At 34.0% G+C, this 25,913-nt stretch overlaps 1 protein-coding gene across 2 annotated transcripts in view; it reads right to left on the bottom strand.

Annotated features, from left to right (window-relative positions):
• Positions 1-25,913, bottom strand: part of PACRG (PARK2 co-regulated) — a 204,023-nt gene that overhangs the window by 149,637 nt on the left and 28,473 nt on the right. For both annotated transcript variants that reach the window (XM_014951235.1, XM_014951234.1), the window contains exon 3: positions 11,195-11,329. In XM_014951235.1, coding sequence (XP_014806721.1) covers positions 11,195-11,329 — 135 coding nt within the window. The remainder of the gene's footprint in view (positions 1-11,194; positions 11,330-25,913) is intronic.

Genomic DNA, 25,913 nt, shown 5'->3' on the forward strand with positions numbered 1-25,913 from the left:
AATTTATTTTAGCCCTTATAACTTGCCACACACTACTACTACTCTCAAATATCCACATTGCTATTTGAAATGTAAATATAGACTCAGTCTTCAAAGTTTTCATAAAAAAGGCACTATTCAACCAGCTCAATAGAGTTCTTTTGGGCACATTTAAATGAGTTCCATTTTTATAGGTCTTGGCCATTAATGTCCTAAAGATGCAATAACATTAATTTGAAACTAGCACTTATTAAGAAAGTTACATGATTATAATTAAAAACAAACAAATGTAAATATCTTTTTCTCATTTTAGAGGTAGGTACGTCATATTACTAACTAACACCACTGCTATACAGTATAAGCAAAAGTATGGCTTCAGTGGGTTTGATCACAAGCACTAAGCACATGCTTAAATCTCTGCAGGAACAGATCTCTTTCTTGCCAAATCGATATTTTATTGAACCAAGCTGACAACAAGTTTTAAAGAAAGAGGGAATTTGGGGTGTGTGTGTGTGAAAAGGTTAAAAATTAGGTCTTATTGTTTTAGGAAGTTTTCAAGAATCTTAATCAGAACGATTTCTTTTCAGGGACATATTTAGACAAAATAAAACATGTAAAAAGCATTCCTTATTTGAGTATAAAGCTTAAACCAGTTCCTTCTGAGCTGTATTCATGGATAAGTTCATATGAAGAAAATTCTTCACAGATAAGCAAGAGGAGATACACATGAAAGAACGAACAGGGAAGAAAGGAAAAGGACAATAAAACTAGTTATTAAACAAACAGATCTTTAATTAGCAGAGTAACAATATAAGGAATGAGACTAGTGCTGAGCCCAGATCAGAACTCTGCAGCACAGTAGATGTGAACATGAATTTGATGTCAAAGGTTCCTAGAGGCTAGTGATAAGAAAATGACACTGAGATGATGATGAACTAATTTATACTTGGGAAACAGTATAGGACATGAAATGGAACTGAGGGAGACAAATTTATCCCATGCACATACCTAGCATACAGTGGGCAACAAGAATGAAAGGGTAACAACATGTATAGCCGTTCACAAACCTGATAAGAACAGATACCCATTATGTGTTTCAAATATACGTTTTCAGAATACATGTTTTCAGCGATAGTGAACTTTTCTCTATTAACTTTTACTAGAGATATACACTGTGAAGTTTTCTTAAACACTTCATATTCTCCTTTACCCAATTTACAATTTTATAAAACCTTATTATAACTGTTTAACACATCTCCTCAACACCTCAACACAGTGAATTAAGATGTTTACAATTTGTATTTAATTGTCACAGTTTATTAGCTCTACATTTTCATCATCTTTAGTCAGCATATGAATACCCAGTACATACCCTGGGTACTGACTTAAGTGTTTGAGATTCCATTTATGCAACAGAAATATTTCATAATAGTGATCTAGTTAGTCTGCACTGCTCTACCTTTCTTTATCAAGTTATATAATGTTCAGGAAGTATACTCATCAGGATAGGTCAGGATATCCATGGCTATATAACATCAGGCAATTGTGGAAAGCTAAGAAGCAATTTTTTTTTTTTAACAGATGCTACAGATACTAGGATTGTAGAGGATGATTCTTCCTGTTATTCACATGTACTTTTTATACTATAGCTCTGTGTTTTTCAAGGCAAAATCTGCCCCCCAATTTTCATATTAAAAGACTCTATTTGCATCATTTTTACATTACCTTTCTTAAGTTAAAAATGCACTTAACTATATGTGATTTTTCCCTGAAATTATTAAAAAAAATAATTAGACTTGATAAAACAAGTAGTTGCAGAAATTATTCAGCCTCTGTGCCTCAAAGTAGAATGGTCAGAGTATCTGACTACCAGGAATGAAAACATCAAACACACATTGATTTTTTTGTTGTCAATTCCATTTGTTTTGTCACTTGCCAGAGAACTCTGTGATACTTGGGCAAAAGGAGGAAGACTGACAACTAAAGGACAGAGAACAAGCCATCCATTAATTGGAATAGGGCTCAGAAATCAGAGTCGATACAGAAAATTTGTCAAAACTCTGTGGCACTGAACAAAACTTGAAGCACTTTTAAAGGCAGATGTTTCTGCTTGCAGCTTAAAGATTAAGCTTCTAGATGACAACCTTTGTAGCTAGGAAAAGCTTATTCTGCCTGAAACACAGTATAACAAGATGACTTGGCTATATTTACCAGCTTACCTCTTGAAAAGTTTCCACCTTTAAGAACAGAGGTAGCTGTTTAACTGAAGGAGGAGGAGCAATTTGTTTTTGTCATATATGTCAATTTACCAACTTCTAAAGCTTACAACATCACTTGTGTCCTCTAGGGTCCATAGTAATGTGAATTGTCTTTATCCAAGTGCCTAGCAAATCATTGTCACATAGCAGCAGTCAACCTTTCTTTTCAATCTATGCTCTTTTCAGGAGTTATAAATCAGTTGACTTTCAAGCTCGATGAGATGGCATATGCCCTGGTTTGAAGAACAGATGGAGGCTTGGGGGAAAATTGTTTCTGCAGGCTTGCTACAAGCAGCACTGCTCCATAAAAGTGAACCATTCGCACTAATTTCTCACATAAATTATACAGGCAGGGAGCACCAGCCCATTCAGCAGAAAATCTTTCATCTAGCTTTCAGAGGTCATTTAGCAAATTTAAATTAAAGTTATTTCTGATACATGGCTGGGTTTTCATTCCATACGCTTTCAAGAGATGGCAATTTACATCAAATAAAGGAATGACTTTAATTGTGTATGCAGGGAGAAAGGAACAGTAAATTAACTGCCACAATATTACTGTTTTCTAGAATCCTGGGTTAAGTTGTGACTATTAATTAGCCACAGAGGAATTAATAATTGAAATATGGCAGCTCTGTACTATAGGAATCAGGTAAACTGTCACTACTCTTTTCAAGGCCTGTTTTAAACTCCAGCTGAACACTAGTCACCAGATTCGGCATTGATGCTCTTAAAATCAAGAAGATCTCAGTCATTTCCAGGAAAGCATCCTTTCCTTTTCAAGGGAAACATTCCGCTGTTAAGCAAATGTACGTGTCATATTTTTAATAAATATGGTACTTTATCTGAGCATAGAGAAAACAGACATTTCATTAGAATCTTAAATTATAAATATGAAAGAAATGGAAAAGACCAGAGGACTGTAAAACTAACTCTAGGAAGAATTAGATTTTTGTGAGCCACAAGTGGTAAGAAAGAAGAGATTGCATTGAGTAACCTCTAATACATAATGTAACATAATTCACTGTTCACCACAAATATTAGTTTAAGTGTATAAACTAAAAACAACTGATGAGAATGTCTATAAGTATTGAAATAGTTACTTTGAATTTTATGGGATTTTGTAAAAAGCGTTTTGCAACAGTGTTTTGAAATAGCATTTTGATAAGATTCTTTTTAAATCCCCACCATCACAAATTTCTTCTGAGACCTGCAAAGACATCTCCTTTTCTGATGTGAAAAAGAATTTAACAGAAAAGAGTAGAGTCATGAGTGATTTGCAGATTAGTATTAGGAAGTAGTGAGTCAACAGAAAAATGCATATTGCAGAGCCATCGACTTCCTAAATTTTTAATGACTGTTTTAAGCATCCAGTTAATAGATGCATTATTATTAAGAAGTGTTTTTCAATTGAAAATTAATTCTGGTGTAGCGCTTTTGAAAAGTAAGACTTGAACAGACTAAATTTATTTGTAATTAATGTTAGTTAGTGATAGGATCAAATCAATGTAAAAATTTCAAATGAGAGAACTATTGTTCTAACACTTTCTGTGACTACATGTATCATGAATAGAAACCAAAAGCACCCAGAGTTATTCAACAACTTTTAAACTGTTGCCATCAGCTTGATACCCTGTTTTAGTCTGTAAATAAAAGATGGATAACCTTAACTAACTGACATAAATTGATAGAATCTGTATAAACAGTGACTTTTGAAGAAAAAAACAACCATGTATCTATTGAATATAAATATAAAAGTAATACATTATTAATTATGAATGTAATTAGATACAAACTAACACTTCTTAGATGTAAGGGAGAGATTTAAGTCTGCTATTATCAAAAGGATGATCATAACTTCTATAATTTTGATAACTCAGGACATTATAATTTATAATTCATCAGAAATGGATTTGGATTCCTGTGAGCATTATCAAGGACTAAAAACCTAGTAGATCAGTAGGAAAATTTACTATATCACATGGAAAAAAAGGGACAAGATAATGGATAATATTTATCTATGGCAATAAGGATCCAATTCTAATGCAGTCAATAGGAATTCTGTTTCATTTGCTAGAAAAGTTATTGCATTTATTCTGTAGCTCTTTTGTATGATTTCAGGTCTTAGAGTGGGTTGTACATACACAATATTGTTTAAGAGATTTAAAGGAGCTTTTATTTAAATGAGAAATCAGGTCATAGTCATTAAGATGTCGCTATTTTTTAGCATTATGCATTTAGAAAGAAAATGAGAACAGAATAATAATTACTATATTTAACAATCTAAGAAAAAGTCACACGCACATCAGCCTTTGATAGTCATTAGCTGGGCACTAGTATCACAGTCACAAAGAATATTGAATGAATGAATAACGAATTTATCTATATACAACTGTTTATGAACATTATTTGCTCGTGCTTGCTTCAGTAAGCCATAGTATACAGATTACTAATAATTTCTGATTTAAGATGATGCAACAGAGCTATTGCAACATTTTTAGTTTAAAATTGAATAACTTTTTCTTGCTACCATACCATCTCTCAAATTTGCTGTATTACTGTCTGCACAGGAAACTGTCCTTTAAAAAATAAATTTATTATTTTCCAAACTACTCCTTTACACTAAGTGAGTTAATATAATTGGTTTGGTTTTTTTTTTTTTTTTCTTTTTTTTCCAGAGGTAGCATTTACAATTTGTTTCTTCAAGACTTTCTTTCTGTACCTTCACCCATATTTCTAGTGTCTCTAAATTATTATTTATTATTTCCGGCTTAAGCGATTTTTGCTTTCAAGCCGCCTTCTTTTGAATCCACACTGCAATTTTCTCTTATACCAATACAACTGTATTTGAGACAGGCTAAAATAGCTTCACTGAAATTATTGAAAAGAAGCCCTCTGGGGAAGATAAACAGAAGTCTGTTGCAGAAGAAAACTCTGAACTATTTCTTAAAACATTAATGAAGACATTAAATAAAATGGAAACTAAAACCATTCTGTGCTGTACCCACTATGCCTAAGCACGATACACAGCCACTCCTCTTTGTCTATAATCTTGCAAAACCCTTTCATTTTGCATGACAACACTTGTGGGGGATTTAGAAGTTTTAAGATGAGAGTGTCCTCTCAATATCTTTTAGTAAGAAGATATTAAACATAGTTTAACAAAAAATGGAAGCAGAAAAAAAAATTCTATATAGGAAAATAAATCCAAAAGAAAAGTAATATTTTTCATAGGACCTTCCCCTTCTGATGGTAATAAGCTATTAAAACCTCTCAACTTCTACTATTACTACAATCTCACCTCTATAAATTGCAAAATATTGGTATAATAATGGGGTCATTCTGTAGAGTAAATGAGCTCCTTCCAACCATTTTAAAATTGGGAATTTGAAGTCTGGGAAGTGTTACCTAAGTTTACTTAACACTACATAGGGATTAACATACTGTGTTTATTCATGTGGTTTAATGGCAAGACAATGCTACAAAAATGGAAAATACTGAGAGACATTACTTGGGAGCTCTGAAACCGAAACTCCCCTTCCAACTATATTGCTTGATATAAAACAATACATTTTCTCTCACTTAAAACTTATCCTTCAAACAAGCAAAAAAGGTTGCAATTCCATGAAAATAAAACAAAATTTAAAACTCAGCAATCCTGCTTTAGCAGGGGAGTTGGACAATATGATCTCTAGAGGTCCCTTCCAACTCTGACAATTCTGTGATTCTGTAATTTTATGGAGAAAAATCCCAAAACAAAGCTCAATGCAAAAACCAAAGAAACTAAACCAAACCAAAAAACAAAAAAGATTTTTCTTGATGCCAGTTAAAGGTACCAGTTTAATCATGGCACCTCAGAATTTTATATAAACTAATAAACAAAATGATGATAAAAGCAAATAAAGAATGAGAGATGATAATAAAAATTGCAGTTCTATGTCATGTTCAAATTATTTGTAATCCCTCTTATCAAAAGCAACCTTCAACCGCCTGCACAAGGAAGAACTGTATGTACAATTCCAATTCACGATGTTAAGGGCTGAACACTTTCTTTTACCACTGCATCTAGTTTCTATCACCAAGAAGTAATTTTGCTACCATAGCTTATACTGGTCCCTGAAAAAAATAACCTTTGTAGGAAAGAGAGGATGAAGAGAAATTAAAATGGTAAAAGTCACATCCTTAGTGAACATAGCTATTCTAGAAAAAAAGCATGAACCCGAAAAGATGGTAATCATGTTCATTTTGACATTTTGCTTGAGAAGTTTCTGGTTCTGAATTTGGTTTTCAGTTCTTTGAAATTGCTAAAATTCTTTTGAAGACCCGAAGCTTTTTTTTTCCCCTGCATAATTACTTTTATAATTAACCCCAATTCCTAAAAAAAATAATTTCAAACATTCTGATGGCTTTCTGTATGATACAGAAAGACTGCATTTCAAACACATTCTTAATAATTCAGAAATATTTTCTCAGTTTTATCAACTTTCTTAGTCAAAGGTTTAATTGCATTCTGACCTTTTTTAATTCAGTAATGTATATTTAAAAATGGAAGTCCTTTTCAGACGTAGACTATGAGCTTTTATTATTCGTAACTGGGTATGAGGTTGTGCAAAAGAATATATTACTACATTTTGAAATAAATTTCTGATATACATAGGCTAAAAGAGAACTGCAGGATCCCACATAAGTAGTCAAAGGGCTTATAAATATTTTAACACATTCTTTTTCTAAAAAGACAACTTTCTGCTATTATCTAACTCTAAATAAGGAACAATTTATGTTCCAAACTTTTATGTTTGATACATGTCAGAAACACATTTTCAAACCACACTATTATTATTCATTCTCTGTTAGTAGAAAGAAAACCAAATGCGTCAAATTTGGAAAGACCCTTGAACATTTTTTGAATAATTTAACCAAAGAGTTTGTTCATTTCTAGATCTCAAAAGTTATTTCTTTATAAAAAAGCAGTAGCATTATAAGTTTTCAGCAATTTTAAGGCACTGATATGTATACAGTTCTATTTAATGAAAACTGAATATTACACTGAGTGTATGCCATTTAGCAAAGAATTCACTGGCTACTAGTAAATTCCCTGAATGGGGATTAAAAGTCTTGAATATCTTTTGTATGGATTCTTTCGCTTTAAATGCAATCAAACCAGAAATTTGTGTAGTGAGTCACAAAGATGGTGGGTTTCTTTTCACAGACATAATAACAAGTCATTCTCTATATTCACCTTTTGAAAATGACAGAAGGACAAATTTTCTCCAGGTTTGAAAATGAAGATTAGGAAAGCAAAACCGTCATGTTGTCTTCTCTTAGAAGTAAATGTAATTACAGCCTCTAACACCAGATAATTTTAGTTTGGTATTTTCAGAGCTTTTAAAATTTTCTTTTTTTTTCTTTTTTTTTCTTTTTTTTTTTTTTTTCCTCTTAATGTAAATCTTTTAAACCAGGTTCAATTTTCTGATCTTGTATATAATGATTTATATGTTGGAATTATATTTTATCTGTTCAGCTGTTTTCTTCCATTAAGTTAAAAAAAGTTTATTTGAACTTGCAATAATAGTAAAACTTACCAACCAGAATGCCAATATTACAGGAGTATTCAAAGAAGAGATGCCTTTCATAAATTAAAGACTTATTCTGAGAATTCACATAGAAGACACATCTTGCTATAATGACTTTGCAGTGGATCAAATTTGCGTTGGTCCCTCTTTTAAGAAAAGGCACCAAGGTAAACACCATGGTATATCTGCACAGTTTAGTCTTTAATCTGGGAATTGCTTAGGACTAATGTGGAGGAAAAACGCCTCTAACTAAATTTAAATTAAGCTAATCGTTAACAACAAAAAAGCTCCATTATTTCAGAATTAAAGATTCAACACATGCAGTTATTCAGCAATAGTTCTGAATAGTACCTGAACTTTATATCTTATCTAGCTCTACAATCATAGTCATATGCAGTCAGCCCTTACAGGAAATTAACCTTGGGCTTAAAATTAGGGATATGCAGAACTGTTACAAAATCAAGGGTCATTTGTGCAGATTTTTTTTGTACTTATTATCTCAATTCATGGATATTAAAACATTTCAGCTTCTCCTGTTCTAGCTGAAAATGACTGTATTCTGTCCACAGAATTACCATATATTGAATAAGAGTTCAAAGTGTTTTAAAAAAATAATCGATGTCTGACAATTATGGTTATTCTGTTTTGTTTCAGTAACTATAAAAAACTAACAAAGAAAAAACCAAAAATCATCTGTGTGTTTTGCAGGAAAGAACAAAATTTTGTGGTATTTTCCTTTGTCAGAACAAATCATGGCTCTGAGACCCCCTTGCATTTTCTCTCTCCACCACTTAGTAGAGAAACGAACAAGAGCGAAATAAACTATGATCTAGATTACATCTAAACAAAGCAATTTTGTGCCATTATAGCAGGATTAAAATATCACTTTTACCATTTATTCTTCCACTAGAATTATGATTTATGCAAAAGATATAGTCCACCAAGATGCTATAGAACATTTTGCCTCAACATATTTCATTATTTTTTTCATTTTCATGAATTTAAGCAGTATTGAGTAAAATATATTTCTAAAAAAATTACGTATTTAATCAGATTTACAAATAAATGTGATGAATTGATGAAAATTAGCCATTAGATAGATGTTGGATATTTTGACTAGTAGTGTGTCCTTAAAACAAGAGATAGATACAAACCTTATTTTATCTGCACCTTTAAATATTAGCTAATAATGAACAACATTCTCACGCTTTTGCAGTGGTGGGCAACCTCTAAGAGTTTAGAAGCTATCTAATGTAATGTTTGAACTAGAAAACTCCTCTTTGCCTGCTTCATCTACTTAAACTGCACAATAATCAATGATGGTTGTACGCCAAATTAAACAACAGCTTCAAGTAATTCTACTACCTCAGTACTGTCTTCTTGAGTGCCTGCCACAGAACCTGGTCTGGATTGATTTGTGACTAAATCAAGTGGCATGGACAAAGGGAAATGATGTTGGACCCTGTCACGTGCTAATGTAAGAATGGAATAGTCTGCTACTATGCTGCCTTCTTGCATGCATGCTGAAGTAGTGATAATTTATTTTGAAAGAAAGGATTATCAGTAATAGCAAAAGCAACTGTTGCACAGCATCTCAGTCCTATGTTGCACTAGCTACATGCCGATGTTTTACTGTGGTAGGTGGACACTAGAGAGACGTTAGGTCTGTAAGATTGCAAGTTGTGTTAAGAAAAAATACATGCTGGATCTTTGACTAGAGACTCCACTATTGCGACTGTCTTAAGGTAGTATGTTTTCAACAATTCAAACTGTCAGCTACAAGGAGCAAACATTTTAGACATTCAGCTGTGGCTGAAAGGTTTGTAGATAGCAAGTTCGTAAGGTGTCACAGAATCATCGAATCATAAAATATCTCAAGTTGGAAAGGACCCAGAAGGATCAAGTCCAACTCTCTACTTCTCACAGGACTATCTAAAACTAAATCATATGACTAAGAATGTCATCCAGAAACTCTTCAAACCCTGACAAGCTTGGTGCTTCCCTGTGGAGCCTCTTCCAGTGACTGACCACACCTCTCAGTGAAGAACCTTTTCCTTATGTCCCATCTGAATTTTCCCTGACACAGCTCCATTCCACAGCTCACAGCCTGTGAGTTTTAGTCCAAAAAGGGCATTTCTAGGGTCATCTAAATCTCATTCTGATCATGGGTAACATCTCATTGGATAGTGATTTCCTTTGCTGCAAGAACTATGAATTGTTCTTTGGGCTGATCCAGCGCTGCTGTGGGCAACAAAATAGTACCACAAATATCTTTTCTAGACCTCAATAAGCAAAAACAGCTACCTTAAAATCTAGTTACTAATTAATTACATAGTATCACTTACCACACTATAGGTCTAGTCCTATTGGCTTCATTAGGAGTATCAGCTATAAGATTGCAAAATCCCTCCATTTTATGTTGAATTAACACAGCCATACATTTAAAACTGGTACCATATTCTTGACATGAACAATTTAAAACATTTTATGAATCTGACATATTTTGCTCATGCACATCATGTTCATTTTCTGTAACTATCACTGCTTCCAGCAAAATCTTATTCTAGTCCAATAAATAACACAAAACAATGAAGTAATTCATGATAACCGAAATAATTAAATAGTAGGAGCAGGTTGAAGATCAGCATTCATTTTTCAAATTAAATTTAAAAGTCTGCGGTAGTTACTTAGAAGATTGGCAAGTTTTACAAATAACATCACCAAGCCTTTTAGAGAGAAACACAGCCGCATTAGAATGGAGTCATTAGGCAATACATTTATTTTGAAGCCAATTAACCTTTTGTCAGAGAAATGTCGGAGCTATAATGGTTTCAGCAGTGGAGGTCAGCCTCTAACAGGAGCACGTCTGACAGCGATTACGCTGTCTGACATATGCTGTAGACTGAGAGTACAGCTGTGGAATGAGAATCTGCCTTCGTTTGTATTCTGCTCTGCATTTTCAGGGAGCAGGCAATCTTGACCTATCCATTTAGGTAATTAAAGCTTCTATTTGGAAGTGTCCTGCAGGAAGGTGAAATTTGGGGGAGATAAATGGCTGCTGCTCACTGTATCCAGCCACTTCCATCATTTGATGGACTGCCTGAAACAGACTGCATTGCCAGGTCCTCATAAAAATAGAGATGAATTGGGCAGGAAACAATTCTCTAAGGCAAAGCAACTCTGTCATCTTCCTTTTTGCAGCATATAATTTAATTGTTAGCCAAGGTAGACAGCTGACTCAGGGGCCTTTCTCTAACGGCTTCCCCACCATCTTCCATTTGCTAAGAAACTATTTCAGTTTATTTACTTATAAGCCAACTTTATTTGACAATGAGAGATGTCACTTCAATAAGCTCAGCGGGCTGTCACAGCTGTGCCATAACTTACCTTCCAGTTGATTTTGTTTCCTTTGGCATCATGGTCAAGGGCAATTGGGAAGTCTCCTCGCTCATAAAACTTGCGAAATGCTGTGGGCTTTGTTGGTCTTTCTTTAAATGCTCCTGCAAGTGGAGGGCCTCTTACCTTAAAAAAAAAAAAAAGCGAAAAACCAAAATTAAACCAAAACCCAAAGAAAACAAAAAAACCCATAGGTCAGTACTAATGTACTTTTACAAAAAGCTTAATTGATATGGCTCAAAAATTGAAGCAGATAAGAAAGAACAACAGCATTGATCTGCCCAATTGTAGTTGGCTTTCCTCTTTACATGTTAGACCTCAGTAACAGGTTCTGTTAACTGGTTTTTCTTTTGTTACTACTTTCAGATTGTCCCATAAAAACTGTAGCTATTGCCATTAACATATTAAGAATAAAACACCAAGAACATATTCACATTATGAAGTAGAAGTTCTTGGAAAAAAAAGCATTTCTCCTTAAGAAATATTTTTCTATTTGCTTCTGTATAGAAGTCATTTGACTTGGTTTCCATCAAACTGCCCTCACTTTCCACTGTCTTTCTCTGGCCATTTCCTAATCTTCTTCACCATAACCCTTCAAATGCTACGCATCTGGCTTTCACTTGACTTCCAGCCCTTCAGAATTGATGGCTGAAGCACTGGAAGAAATGAAGGAAAGTCTTCTCTCAGACCTCTTCTCTCTGCCTGTATTGCCTTGGAGGAAGAATTTTCATTCAGCTCCACTTAGTTCCTTATCTGAGTTATTGCTGGTCAGCATATTGTGTAGCCTAAGTGCCTGAATGACAGTCCAATTCCAAAAAAGCTCATTCTGGAACATTTTTCTTAGTCAAACATAGTAGTAACAGTAACTAACAATTGGCACTAAGATAATAGAATTTCAAATACTTATAAGAAATCTATTGTTTAAGCTAATTAACCAAGCTAATCTCAAATGCTAGAAGAGACTAAGAGAGCTAAACTAATCTCAAATGTCCTTGACAACTGATTCTTCCCAAGAAACTTTTGCCTTTGTTTTTTGGTTTTATAGCCATACATCTGGGATAAGAACTTCCTACAATTCTCTATGTATCTCTTTTTTCAAAAGTGCCTTGATGACTTGCTACCTTTTATAACATGGAAAGTGTCGTTCTCAAAAAATAGTTAGAGCTTCAGCAATCATAAATCATACCCAGTACTTTGTACTGTTCTATTTGTCTCTATGTCTTCAGTGACCCTTACATTAGTTTCTAGCAGTACAGACACTCAGCTTTCCAGTGAGCAGAATGCAAACCTTTAACATCCTTCATTAGTGCTATTCTGTAATTTAACTGTGCAAACTACAGATCTAAATCTGACCCAGCACTTTTTCCTCCAAAGTATTTTGATATCTTTTTCCACTGACTGAGGTAGAGGGGTGCACTACTCATAAGCCTACTCTGGACTTTACTACAAATTGCTTAAACTAGGGCTACTAAACTGCGACCTATTGTTGCATATTGCTGTCACAGATAGACCATGTCTAGTGAAAACAGATTTGATATGCATAGCTGTAACTTTGCTTAGTAAACACATTTGCAACAGTTGAGAGTAATACTCCAAGGAAAGCATTTCTAACCAATGGAAATAAATCTACACTTATTGTTCTGCAGAGGAACAATTTGTTCTGTGCCACTAGTATAAGTACTTTCATGTGTTTAATTTTTTTTTGCATTTCAGGCTAGTCTATGAGTCACTGCTCATTTGAGGCCACTAGAAGAGCATCTATGTTCTTTTTTTATGTTTTTCACACACAGAACCTTCACATATCCTTTAAAACATTATTTTCTGTAAAATACTAAAGTCACTATTCTATTAAATTTTAACTTATTGATAAAGAATATGTTGTCTTGATTACATGAGATACAATCATAAATATTTCTTGCAGACTATCATCATGCAATCCCAAACTGCATTTTACATGAAACCAAACATCTTCTTCTTCCCAAATCATGTTAGTAAATTTCCTATGAATCTTTTTTTACTGCACTTTTGTAAATTTTCTAGAAAATACATTTGTGTTAATTTGACTTCTTCCTACTCTTTATTCAGGAACAAAGAAACTAGAAGGACTAAAGGAATCTTGGTTATCAAATACGTTCCTCTATTATTTCTCTTATATTCCTCTACTATATATACAAGGTCTTTCAAAAATTGATTACGTATCTGTTTATTTGTGTCTTGCCTGTTCAAAAGCTTCCTTCCTTAAGTGGTTAGAAACCACCTCTTAGATAGTTTGCCTACTCTGACCTACCACCTAATAAAAATAAAAGCTATGGTAGAATAAGAAAAGGTTCAGAGGAAGATAATCACTGAGGTTATGGAAGAAGAAAAGAATAAAACAGGAAAATGATGATTAAGAAGGAATAAAATAAAGATGTTAAAATCATGACTTCATGGAGAGGATGAATATGGACAGATTTTCCACTGTCTCATTCACTAAAAGTACAGGGCATCAAAAAAATCTAGTAAGTGACAAGTTTGGAATAAAGTAAAGTAGTTATGCATCCATGCAGCTAGTAGCAGACATATAAAACTACTTGCCAAAAGTTTTGGGCATCCTAAAAGTTTCTGTACATTCAAGCTATGACTGGAAAAGTTGGTGAAAGAAATCCATTCAGGTTTACTAAATCCACATTATCAGTCATCAGAAATACAATGAGTATTATACTTTTTCACACAATACTGTCTGGTAGATCTCCTCACATTCCATTTAGTCTCTCATGGCCACAGCTTGATGGCATCTCACAGTTATCCTTTGATTAACTGCCACAGCAACTATCTTTTCCAATTGATGAGCTCTATGTTAATAACAGACTTTCTTGCCATTAGTTTTAAGTGCATTATCTTGTACTTGTACTATTATATTTAATTCCATTTCTATTACACCAGTTCTTAAGGGCTTCCACTTCCATCTGTGTGACACCATGATCTTCATCAGTTTTAATAACAACTCCAAACATTATGTCAACTATAAATTTCATTATACAATCCTAATTTTTTTTGTCAAGGTCACTAATGAAAATATTAAATTAGGTTAGCCCTAAAGCCACTTATTGAGAAGTTCCATTAATAATCTTCAGATATTACTATATCTCTCATTTCAACATTACATGTCATTATTGTCTCCATTTCAATATGGAGTTTCTTACCCATCTTATGCATCTCATAATTCTCATAATGTATAACTAGCAAAGAAGCATGTATAGCTAAAGAATTGTCTTGAGAATTAGCTAGAGAATAGTCTAGAGAGAGAATTGCTGTTTTTCTTTTTGTCTTAAAGATGTTTTTCTTGTCAGTTGGGTATGTAATAAGCATTTTAAATTCAAGGAAGAGCAACTGGCTCAAAAGAAATGAAATAATCTAGACAGGAATAAGCCTAAGATCTGCCAAGAGTGAAAGAATACTGCGAATCAGGAAGAGAATAGAACTCTCCCTACATTGAAGAAATGGTACCATGAATGATGGAAGAGTACTGTTGCTCTGCTTTAAGTCTATTACATGGAGGTAAATTGTTCCTTTTGTTTGCATCTGATAAAGGTAGATTACAAGCCATTAGCTAGCACTAAAGTGGGCAGGGTCTATCAGAGGACCATGAAAATCATTAGAGTTCTGAAGATCTTGACAGGAAGTTCAATAAACTGGACGTGTTCAGCCCAGAGAAGAGAAGGCTCAGGGGAGGATGTAATCACAGTTTTCCAATCCCTAATAGATACCGCAGATGGAGGTATTCTCTTCAACAGGATGCACAGGATGAGAGGCAACAGGTGCAAACTTCTTCAAGGGACATTGTGTCTGGATACAAGAAAAGAGTGCTTCACCATCAGAAACATTAAACAATGGAACAGATTGTCCAGAGAAATGGTCGCATCTCCCTGAAAAAATTTGAGATTTGGCTTGTCAAGGACCTGAAAAAACAAATCTAAGACCCAGCTCTCAACAGAAGGCTGGACCAGATAATCTCCAGAAGTCCCTCTCAGCTGAGGCTTCTCTGTGAATTTATGTTGCTAAGTAAAATATACCAAAAAAAAATTTTGTCTTACATTTTATATTCTTATGATTACTGACTAAAAAGGTCATTCTGAAAGTATTCCATTTATTGGAAAAACTATACAACATAACAAATACTATCTTCTTCAACCTAACAAAGACATTTCATTGCAACATAGCTAGAAAGATTAAGATTAGAGTTCCAGTTAATTAAAGGCTAATATTCATGATGGCAAAGTATATGAAGCAATAAACAGCTTCTGGGGTTCGTTAAATGCCAAAGAGAAGTTGAAGAGTTTGATAATTGCAAAACTAATCTATTGTAATTCTATGCCATTGAACTATGTGACAAGATAAAAGATACAACCCATTAAGCAAAAAAAAAGGAGAAAGATCATATTTCTTTCACTGACTCATGGGCATTTAAACCATTGTATCAGATTGCATTCTTAGACTTTTCAGTGATGGCACATTAGGAAAATGACTAAGAAAAATTATTTGAAGCCAGATTTAAACAGCGATTAATTATCTGAAGACTGAATTTTCCAGGTTTCCTAAGTGAGTGTCGAACTGTATGCATACCCAGGGACCTAAACTCGTACCTCATAGGACAACCGGTGATTTTTGTAAAAATTAACACTATTTACATGAGCAGTTTAAGCCAGACAAAAATTGACAGTGACACAGAGATAAGTGGTCTTTCTTACCACCTTCACCTGTATGCTACCACAATGTATTGCCCTTCATTAATGGCAAAAGGTTTCAGGTAGGTATTCAGAGGACAAATCAGGAAAAAGGGGATGGTTTTGGTTTGGTTCAATTTTTGGTGTTGCTGGTTGTTTTTTTTTTCTGTTAGGTTGATTTGTTAAGTATTAGATCCTTAAGGTGTTTACTGCAAAGATGAGTGAACACTTAAGCTGGCACAAAGGAGAGAGCAGCATGAGGTGGAATAGGAAGAATTAGGTGACTAATTCTTCAAGGACCAGTGCTGAATTTATACTGAACATCAAGAATTAATTGGACATACAGTTTCTCATCTGCCTATGCAGCCATAGGTTGTTTTATTCAAATCAGAAGTCAATAGTTGCTCAAGTGTTGTGTGAAAAATAAAAGATGTGATCACATATTAACTTGCGGAAGATATTAAGACCAATATTTTTACTTCCTAAATGTAGAATGGACTGAGATTCTACTGTTGTTATATAATGATTCATATATTTAAAAGAAACAAACAAACCAAATCAGTGACATTGTAATAAAATTTAATGGTTAAAGATGGATCTATATTTGATCAACCCAGGTTATTGCATTTAGATGACAACTGAGAATGAGAAAACTTCCAGTTTTTTGTTTGTCAGATTCCTTACAGGAAGACTGGAATTTAACCAGATCTTTTTGTGTTTTTACCTCACAAAAGTATTTCATAAATTTTTTTGAAGCTATAGGAATCAAAAGTCATATGACCACTTAACTGTTTAATCTAAAAAATTCAGTTTTCCTTGAAAATATAATACCACATTATTACCTCGAAGAGTGAAATTTTCAGAAATAAAATCATAAATCCTATTTCTTCGTATTCAAACTGAAAAATGTATTTGTATAAAATTGCACCAAAAAAGACTGTGAATTGAGTCTACTAATGCATGCTATTGTCTCAGGGCAGATGTAAAGGTGATGGCATCAAGGAAATGTTTGTGTAACTACCAACAGGGTCTTTGCCTCATCCTCTACTTGTACTGGTGTTAAACTAACATCTACTTGGCTAACGCAGCACAGTTCAACCGGCAATCCACTTATTTCCTCACAGGAAAGATCACCATTCATTCCCTTGTGTACTGGAGCCAGAAGCTCCTGCCAAATCCTAATATAAAACTCAAGTAAATTTAAGATACATTAGTCAAATAAATTACACCATGCAATGAAGAAATACTCAAGCTAGCAGGAATAAAAGCCAAATAATATGCCTAGCACTACACAGTGCTATGTTGACATACAAAGCTTTGCTAGAACCATCAACCACTAGGTACTCATCCATATAGCGCAATAGACCTCTTAACTTGGCTGACCAGGCATCAGCACAACTCCACCTAGTTACAACTTGTGCCCAGAGAGCAAGCCTAGGTGTAAAAGCCATGATCCCCAGTTTGTGGTTCTGGAGTTAATGAGCACACAGGTACCTTATGTGTTTCTATACTTGTAACACAGACAAGCCCATCATCAAGTCAAAGCCGGCAATCATGTATGAGAAAAGATCAAGATTTTGGCAGTTACCTACCAACACAACACAACAATAGCATAACAATAGCATTTGGTGACAAATCCACAGATTTTCTGATGTAGAGAACTAGTGGTAAAGACTTGGAAACACAAGTCTTAACGAGTGTTAACAAACAGAATCTGCACTGGGTACCTCCAAGAGTGTCTACTCTGACTGACAATAAGCAACAAAGACTCTACTGTTCTGTCTTCATTTGCTGATCCTAATTTGATTAAACTAACATAGGTGGTTAATACATTCTACAATCATGTTTTGATTTTATTATGCAGAGATACCAAAAATTGAATGAGAAACTTCAAATGACAGGAGAGACACAGAAAGATGTCCCAATAGGTACTCCTGAGTTCCACATTAATTCCTTTATTTAATATCAATATCACAAGCATTCAATATCAAAAGAACACAATCCATCAACATGTATCAGACAAAAGCTTTTTATACCCAAAAAGAGAGATCTTTCTTCACATGTGCCACTCTTGATATGCTTTAAATGGTGCCACATCTACTGCTTACAAGCTGCTTCTGGGGCTACTGCACAAATCTGGACAGCAGATCAAAGCCCATCTCATAGCTTCAAAAGTCAAAATGAGAGAAATCAATTTTAAGACCCCAAAATGAAACTACTGATAGAAGGTCAGCAAACATTACAAATGCTTCTAAAGCACCAGAACTTGAAAGAAAAATCAGACATGTGATTTTGTACAAAGATATTGTATCTCATTATTGCCTTGAGACACTACTGAAAGTAAGTCCTAAGCTGCATACAAAATTACTCTATTTCATCACCTCAGATATGTTATTTTTGATTGGGGAGAAGAAAAGCTGTTTCGATAAGCCAGATGTACTTATGTTAAAAACTGTTCTACAGCACTTTGTTCTCAAAAGGTCCTACATCTCTTACTCTCCACTGGAGTATAATGTAACTACTTAATATCATTTAGATTCCTCTCCTGACGCTTGCCAAGCAATTTCCTTTCATGCAATGGGGGAAGAGTGTCAACTGCTAATAGATTTCTCTCCTTCTTCCAGTATATAGATGAGTACAGTCTTTTTTTTTCTTGCTTTATTAATTTTGCAAGGCTTTCCACTTTCCACATCAATTCCTCCAAATCTGGGAGCCTCTCAAATTTTTCCTTATTATGGAAAATCTTCCATCTGTAGTCTAATGTTTAGAAAAATATACATTCACTGGGACTACATTTGCATTCATGTTTCAGCAGGGATCACAAGTGGGCTTCTGAAGTGGCACCCAATTACATCAGTGGCACCCAAGTTCACATCATGAAGCAGTTTCTAAGTGAATGAAGTCATTTCAGACAACAGTCAGTCTGAATGAAGAAAATCCGCGAGATGTGTGAAACATCATCTCCTCATCATCAGCTCTTTTCCTTTGGTGATGCTCTCTGATTGGCCTGCACTGCTCCCTGATGGAGAAGTAACCACAACATTCTTTATGGCTGCATATGTATTTTTAGGGGCCAAATCAACATGATGTAGCTCTGCATACTGCAAGTTATAAGAATGTTCCTGGCTAGGAAACAAAAGGTTTTTTTAAAAAATATAATATATATAATTCAATTACAATTTTTCTGATTTTTGCAATCTTTAGTTCTTTATAATGATCCTAGATATAATAATGGCATATCTCAGTGTGTTTCAACGAAATGAACTGTTGTTAAAACTGTAAAATAGTAGGAGAGCTATTCTCAGCCTATTTTGCACTTCCATACATGTGTGTATGAAGGTCCATGTTGGAATACACCTAACATTCTAATTTATTACTGTGACCTTGACCGAGAATATCTAGGGAAGAAAATAAAAGCAAGGCCAAAATGTAGCAATCCTGCTTCTTGTTATCCTAAACTGCTGAAGTCCTGCCCTTCCTTCCAGTTGGATCTATACTATCTCTTCTCTTACACTAATTTCGGTGTTTACCTGATCCTGCACTGAGCCATTTCAATGCTCTAATCTGCCAGGAAACTATTAATGTTATTTTCTTAAAATAGTTTTTTGCTGGAGAGTGTACCGAAATGATTCAACAGAATTGGAATGCCACCACAGTTGCTGAAAGTGAAAGAGAGGGAATGGCATGGCCATGGTGGCTAGAATCAAATTAACTTAAACTGCCATAGAACTAAATCTGATAGAAGGTTAATTTCCATGCCCCCACTCCTTCCCTGGCAGTTATTACACACTTAGGAGGTAGTAAAGAAGCCTCATTATGTGTTTTTGTAAGTATGCTTTCTAACGCTGACTTCTTGTGTAGGTCTAATGTATTTCATTAGAAAGCTTAATTCCAAAAAGCATAATAAAAAAAATCTTTTAAAGTATTTAAGCATTAATTTTTGGGGGTCAAAAATAAGTATTAGAGAGGAAAAATAACAGGTGAGATGACAATCTGGAGCCTATGATAGCAACTTGCAGAATATACTGAAATCGCACTACTCTAACTCCTGTTAGAACTGTCCAAATAAATTTATCTCCATATCATGGAAGAAAACAGAAATACAGAAATTTCTCTTTGCTGTAATTCTAAAAATATCTAGGTTTTTCACTAAAGAGAACAGGACCCCTTTGGGTCAGTCAGCTTTTGAATGACTGGTTTATTAGCCCTAAAATAATCCAGGTGAATCACTTATCTGAAGACATTGATTCTGAAAGACTGGATTGACCTGTGAGCTAGCAAGAAACTTGCCTGGCTCATGACAGAACGTTGTTTAAAGGATTAGACACTGGGCCCGAGAAGATAAAATCAATGCATCTCAATTCTGATTGTGGCAGACTCCATCCATAGTTCTGGTGAAATATTTTGGCACTAATTTCCCATTTTAGAACTGGATTAGAATTGCTTACCAACCTTATAAAAATCCAGAAAATCAAACAGTTGTGATGAGTTAATGATCACCTTTCATAAAGTCATGCTTCAGCTCTCTATAGAATGCACCTGGAAACTTCCTGTGGCTGGAGGCTTCAGCTAACAGAGCAGTTACTACAGGGCCCTCAGCATCCTCCCAAATTTAAAAAATGCACAAAATCCTGTCCTATGGCTATCTTCAATAGCAAATTATTTGACTCCATATGAAGAGATAGAATAGGAACAGTAAAAACAACAGCTAAAGAGGAAAGGAGAAAAATGGTGGATTCCTCATTACCCCCATTACCTGTCCTCATTTGCTCCATCTCGAATAAACAGTACAGTTCTATGTCCAGACCCCAGATGTTCTACACTCCTGTATGTTTGCCCACCTACTACATTTTAAGCCTGAACAACCAAGTGCTAGAACAGAATACTAAGACACTCCAATGGGAGAAGCCATTATCTATTAAAAAAAGCTGTGAAATCAGAAGACCCTGAAATAGATTAAGTAATTGCTTTAAAAGCTGCTACATATTTTATTCACTTAATCAAGTTCTTATTTAATAAACATAACAAAGGTAATCTGAATTTAAAAAGAACAAAAGCTTAGTATCTAAACAGCCAAAGCAGTTCCATTTTCTTCCCAACTTCATGTGTGATTTGCTTCCAAAAACAAACAAACAAAATTAGAACAATGGATCTGAATGGGAGATGAGATAATAACAGCTAAATATAAAATTATGTCACTCAACCTCCCCTCTTTCTAAACATAAAGAAATGAACTATTTTTAATTGTCAATTTATTTTACATCCCTTAATAAAGTAACTTTACCTACTGTTGTTTAGTTTGAGAATTACTGCTGAAATATTTATGAAGCATTTAGTAGTTGCTTATTTAGGAACTTTTTCTTGTCTTAGATAGTAAATCTCACTTGTAGAAAATAATTCCTGGTGTGCTATAACCACAAAATTCAGTAATAAAAATATTTCAAACACTATTCAAAGGAACAGGAAACCTTTTATGAAATCTGATGAGTTTTAAAGGAAAAATAAAAAATGATATTTCAACCAATATAAGAATATGAATAAGTTCAACTGCTCCAAAGTGGATTTTATTTCCTTTTCAAATTTTTTTATGTTCCAGTTCAAGCCACAACGTTTTTGTTATAACTTTGACCATTAGGTGGATTGTAGGACTCATCTTACTTTCCATGCAGGTGTTAGTAGGCTGCATTTATTAAGTGAATTGCCAAACCTTCTTGGTGAGCAAAACTCAGAAGACAGTTTCTTACTTTACTTTTGAAATCTTAAGCTACAGAAGTGAAGGTCTTTAACTCATATTGAGAGAGCATCTTATAAGCATGTTTGCTCTGACTGCAGCAATAAATTGTCAAATCATGCATTTTTGTAATAAACCTGAAAAAACCCAGTATTTATCAACAATTTAAGATTCCTCCAAAACCAGTCTTTACATATGATACATATTTTTATTTTCTCAAATTACTTTGTGAATGATATAGTATGTTGCTTTAACATAATTCAAAAGAACATGCCTGACTATAAGCATCTGCTGATTTTCACTGAAATCAATACAACCTTACAGCCACTTGATAATATTTTTCTGATTTTCATATGAATGAAAGCACCTTCTTATACTATTATGAACATTATTATCAGTAACAGTAGAAATTACTGTCACATGAACTGATGCCACTGTCAAAGAGCTTTTCAACAAGCACTCAGTCAGCCATTTGCCACTTGACCATCTCTGCCTTTTGCAAAGTACACCTTATACAAATATTAAACTGTCAGTGACAATACAGAGAACAGACTTGGTGTAGCTGATGTGTCACTACATTTACCTGTAGTTTAACCAGCTTTCAAAAACTCCCTCTCCTCACCTTCACAGGTGAGTCTGTGAAGAGCCTGTTTCCAACCAATAATAAATTTAAGTGGATACTGCATAGAATTTATTATGGTCAGAAGAAAGGGCAGATTCTAACATAAGTAGTTCTGGTATCTTCAGCAGGGTAACTGTTAGAGCAGCCAAGTCTATTCACCAGTTGTACTTTTTACTTTCTGAAGTTAGTGCTCTCTTGGTCATGATTCATGTGATCATAGCTCCAGACAGAAGCTGATGACAAATTTGCCAGCAAGTTCCACAGTGGCCCATCAAGGCCCCCGTTTTCATAATGGTGTAATTATTGTATAGTACCTATCATAACATCTATGCAGGGCCTCATGAAAACAGAGGGAGATGTCCCTTGCTGACAGCCACGGGGGCAGCTGGCCCAGCTTCACATTCAGCAGCTCTGTGTCCCTGAGAGAAATCAGCAGTTACACCATTTTGCTGCTGCAACCTTGTGAACTAGTAGTAAAACGTTAGGCTTCACCTGTATTTTCCTCTTCAACTCAGCTTACCACAAGGTAAGCACAAGTATAAATTCATTGCTTAACTGAGGGTCAACAACAAAAAAATTATTGTTGCCAAAGATGGCAACAATACTGAGTAATATAAACCCCTTCCTATCCCTTCATTCCTGATAATTTTCAAAACCTAATGACTCATTATGACGCCGATTTAAAAAAGTCAAACTGAAGAAAGGGAAGATTAAGCATTAAATAGTAGTAGTAAAGATCCTTAGATTTGTAGTAAATAACTTTGTTTCTAACCTATTACAATTATTTAATTTTTTGTCAGCTCTATTTTCCTTGACACATACAAGCAATGCATGTAAAGACGAGGTCTACACAGAATCTAGCAATAAGGTTTGCAGATAGGGTAAATATCTTTTATTAGATGAATTGGTGTAACTGACAAAATCAAAACAGAAGCCTTCCATCAGGTCTGTAATAGAAACTACAATTTCAAAGGTAAACAGAAATTGAGAACAATTGCTGACAATTTTATTTGATATATATTAGTTGCATCATCTCAGAAAGAAAAGATAGTTGGGTAATTGTGAAGTAAAGATGTGGCAGACAGGTGAGCAGTGACTATTATTTAGTTATCAGACCTACTAACATTTTAAGAAGAAACTCATTTTCAGTAACACAGTATTTGACAGTTCAGCTGTCAACTGAGAGCAACTAGTAATAACACTGATGGAAGTCAGAATAAAGTACTCTAGCTAATCATAGCACAGGAGGAAGTCATATGACTAAACTAAAAAAGAAAAAGGATTTATTTATAGTGTATTTCAAAGTCTTACAAAAATTATCGCCTTAGAACCATATAAAGAGTGCAGTAGGATTGTAACAATCAAACAGAATGTATCAATCCTGTAATTTGCTGACAGAAGGAAATTATTTGTTTATTATTAAGGATCTTTAATATTTTGTAGCATCTCAAACAGGTGCATAACCATGCCACAAGTGCATAACCAGCTTCAATAAAATTCATTGTTCTTTTAAGACTGACAAGAAGTCAGAAGAATAACCCAGATGAGCTACATATAAATGACCAATCTAGTATCAGGCATTTCTTCTGCTATCAGGGAAAAGCTAAGGGCAGACCATACATTTATTTTTCTTCAGAATATACAGTATTTTTATGGTAAAAATATATGTCTGTATTTATAATTTGAGTATAAATGGAATATTTTAAAAATAAATAGAGATTTTGCTTTTTATAAAAATGATATTAATTCAGGACCAACTAAAATAGCTGCCACTAAATGCAAGTTTTTTCCCTACAGCTGGGGTATCTTTTTCAGAAGGATGGAACTTCTAAAGGAAAAAAGGAGAACATAAGTCTCTTTCCTTTCATCGAATACATTTTCTCAGTTGTAAACAGATGCAGGAGGAATGAAAACTTTGATGGGAATTTCAAAATTTCATTATTTATTCAATACAATAAAGTATTTTAATAAGAATTTCAATTTTAATGCTGTTCTAACTGTGAAGAATACATTTACCTGTTGTTCATTTTCAGTTTTACTTATTACACACATCTAGTTCAAATATTCTATCCTTATTTTCATACTGAATTCTCTTGAAACTTATTTGGAAATGGTTTCTAATAAGAAGGTGTATGGACAACATTTGCATTTCCAGGACAGTTTTTCCTGTGAAAAAGAACTCTAGTCCAACAAAAAACTGTTTGCTACAGAGCTGACTAACAACAGATCTCTTGCTAAATTTATATGATTATTGAAAACAATGAAAATATTCAGCTGATCAAATATTACATTTTGCATTTTATTTGCCAAAGTACATGCAATCTCACATTTTATTGTCTAGTATGAAATAGTCATAGTCTTAAGTTCCTCTTTGAAGTCTTGAGTACAGTGCTTCTACTCTGCAGTGTACTTTCTTTTTCAAAAAGAAATGGTTTTCCACTAAGTGGTTACTGCGTTGACTAAGATAGATTTAAGAAACTGTTTAGAAGGCTCACCTAACTGAAACTGTGCTTTGTATAAAAACAAATATTCACATATTGGCATATTAAAAATTCATTGCCAAGTTGTTGAAAATATTTACACAACAAATCAGTACAATAAATAAGATTGAGGGAATTCAGATATTCTCATAAACAGTTTTGGAACAGTAGAAGGTAAACTCATTTAAAGACATTGAGTGAATTACTAGCTATGAAATATTTCCTTTATTCCTGAAAAAAATGAGGTTGTAAAATCTCAGGTTTATGTAATCAGTCACCTTTTGTTTTGTATTTATCAATCATAAATGCTTCCACCTAGTAATAACACAAGGAAGAAACTAATCATATGGTTACTGAAAAAATCACAACTTTTAAAAATCTCAGCAAAAGATGCCTCAGAGGATTATACAGCGTTGCCACAAAAAGAATCTGCAAAGATGCACAGGCAGACCATGGAATCATTTAGAAAAACTAATTTCCTAAATTAATCCAGATTGTAACTGGCATAATAAAAACATTGATGTCAGAGACTGGAGTTTGCAATAATAAAGGGACTTAGAGAGGATTAAAGAGGATATAAGAGATTATCAGACTAATCACAACTGATATTGGCACACATCAGGTATCAGAGGCCATACGGTATAACCTTTGGATGTGTTGTCTTTAGAAATACTGTCCTAATATCTCAAAAAATAAAGAGAAAAATATACATTAACAAAAAAGACTAGTATTTTGAAGACCTAGCAATTTCAATAATTGTTCCTTTGTGCAATATTTCAATGTACATACTGAATGTCTCCAAATACTTATATTCATCTTTCACATATAGAAATTAGTTTTCTGTCATTACTGCCATTCTAGGAACAGAAATATAACTGAAAATAGGAAACTTCTTAAGCAGTTTATATACACTAGAGCAAAGCCCCTATTACTTTTTTAAGATTAAACATTGAAAAGATCTTTTTGTGTAACGTGGACAAGAAAATAGTACAGGAACTGAACATAAGACGATACAATTTTCAGAGGACAGCTTCCATGGAATGCTGACTTAACTGTCCACCTAGTGTTTAGCAATAAGAAACACAGCACTCAACTATGTAATAATTTGTGATTCTCTAAAAACTCTGTCAAGTAATTTCAAAATAGAACACCCCCCCCCCCGAAAATTAAA

Source organism: Calidris pugnax, unplaced genomic scaffold, assembly GCF_001431845.1.
Source record: "Calidris pugnax isolate Ruff unplaced genomic scaffold, ASM143184v1 scaffold24, whole genome shotgun sequence".
NCBI classification, from domain to species: Eukaryota; Metazoa; Chordata; class Aves; order Charadriiformes; family Scolopacidae; genus Calidris; species Calidris pugnax.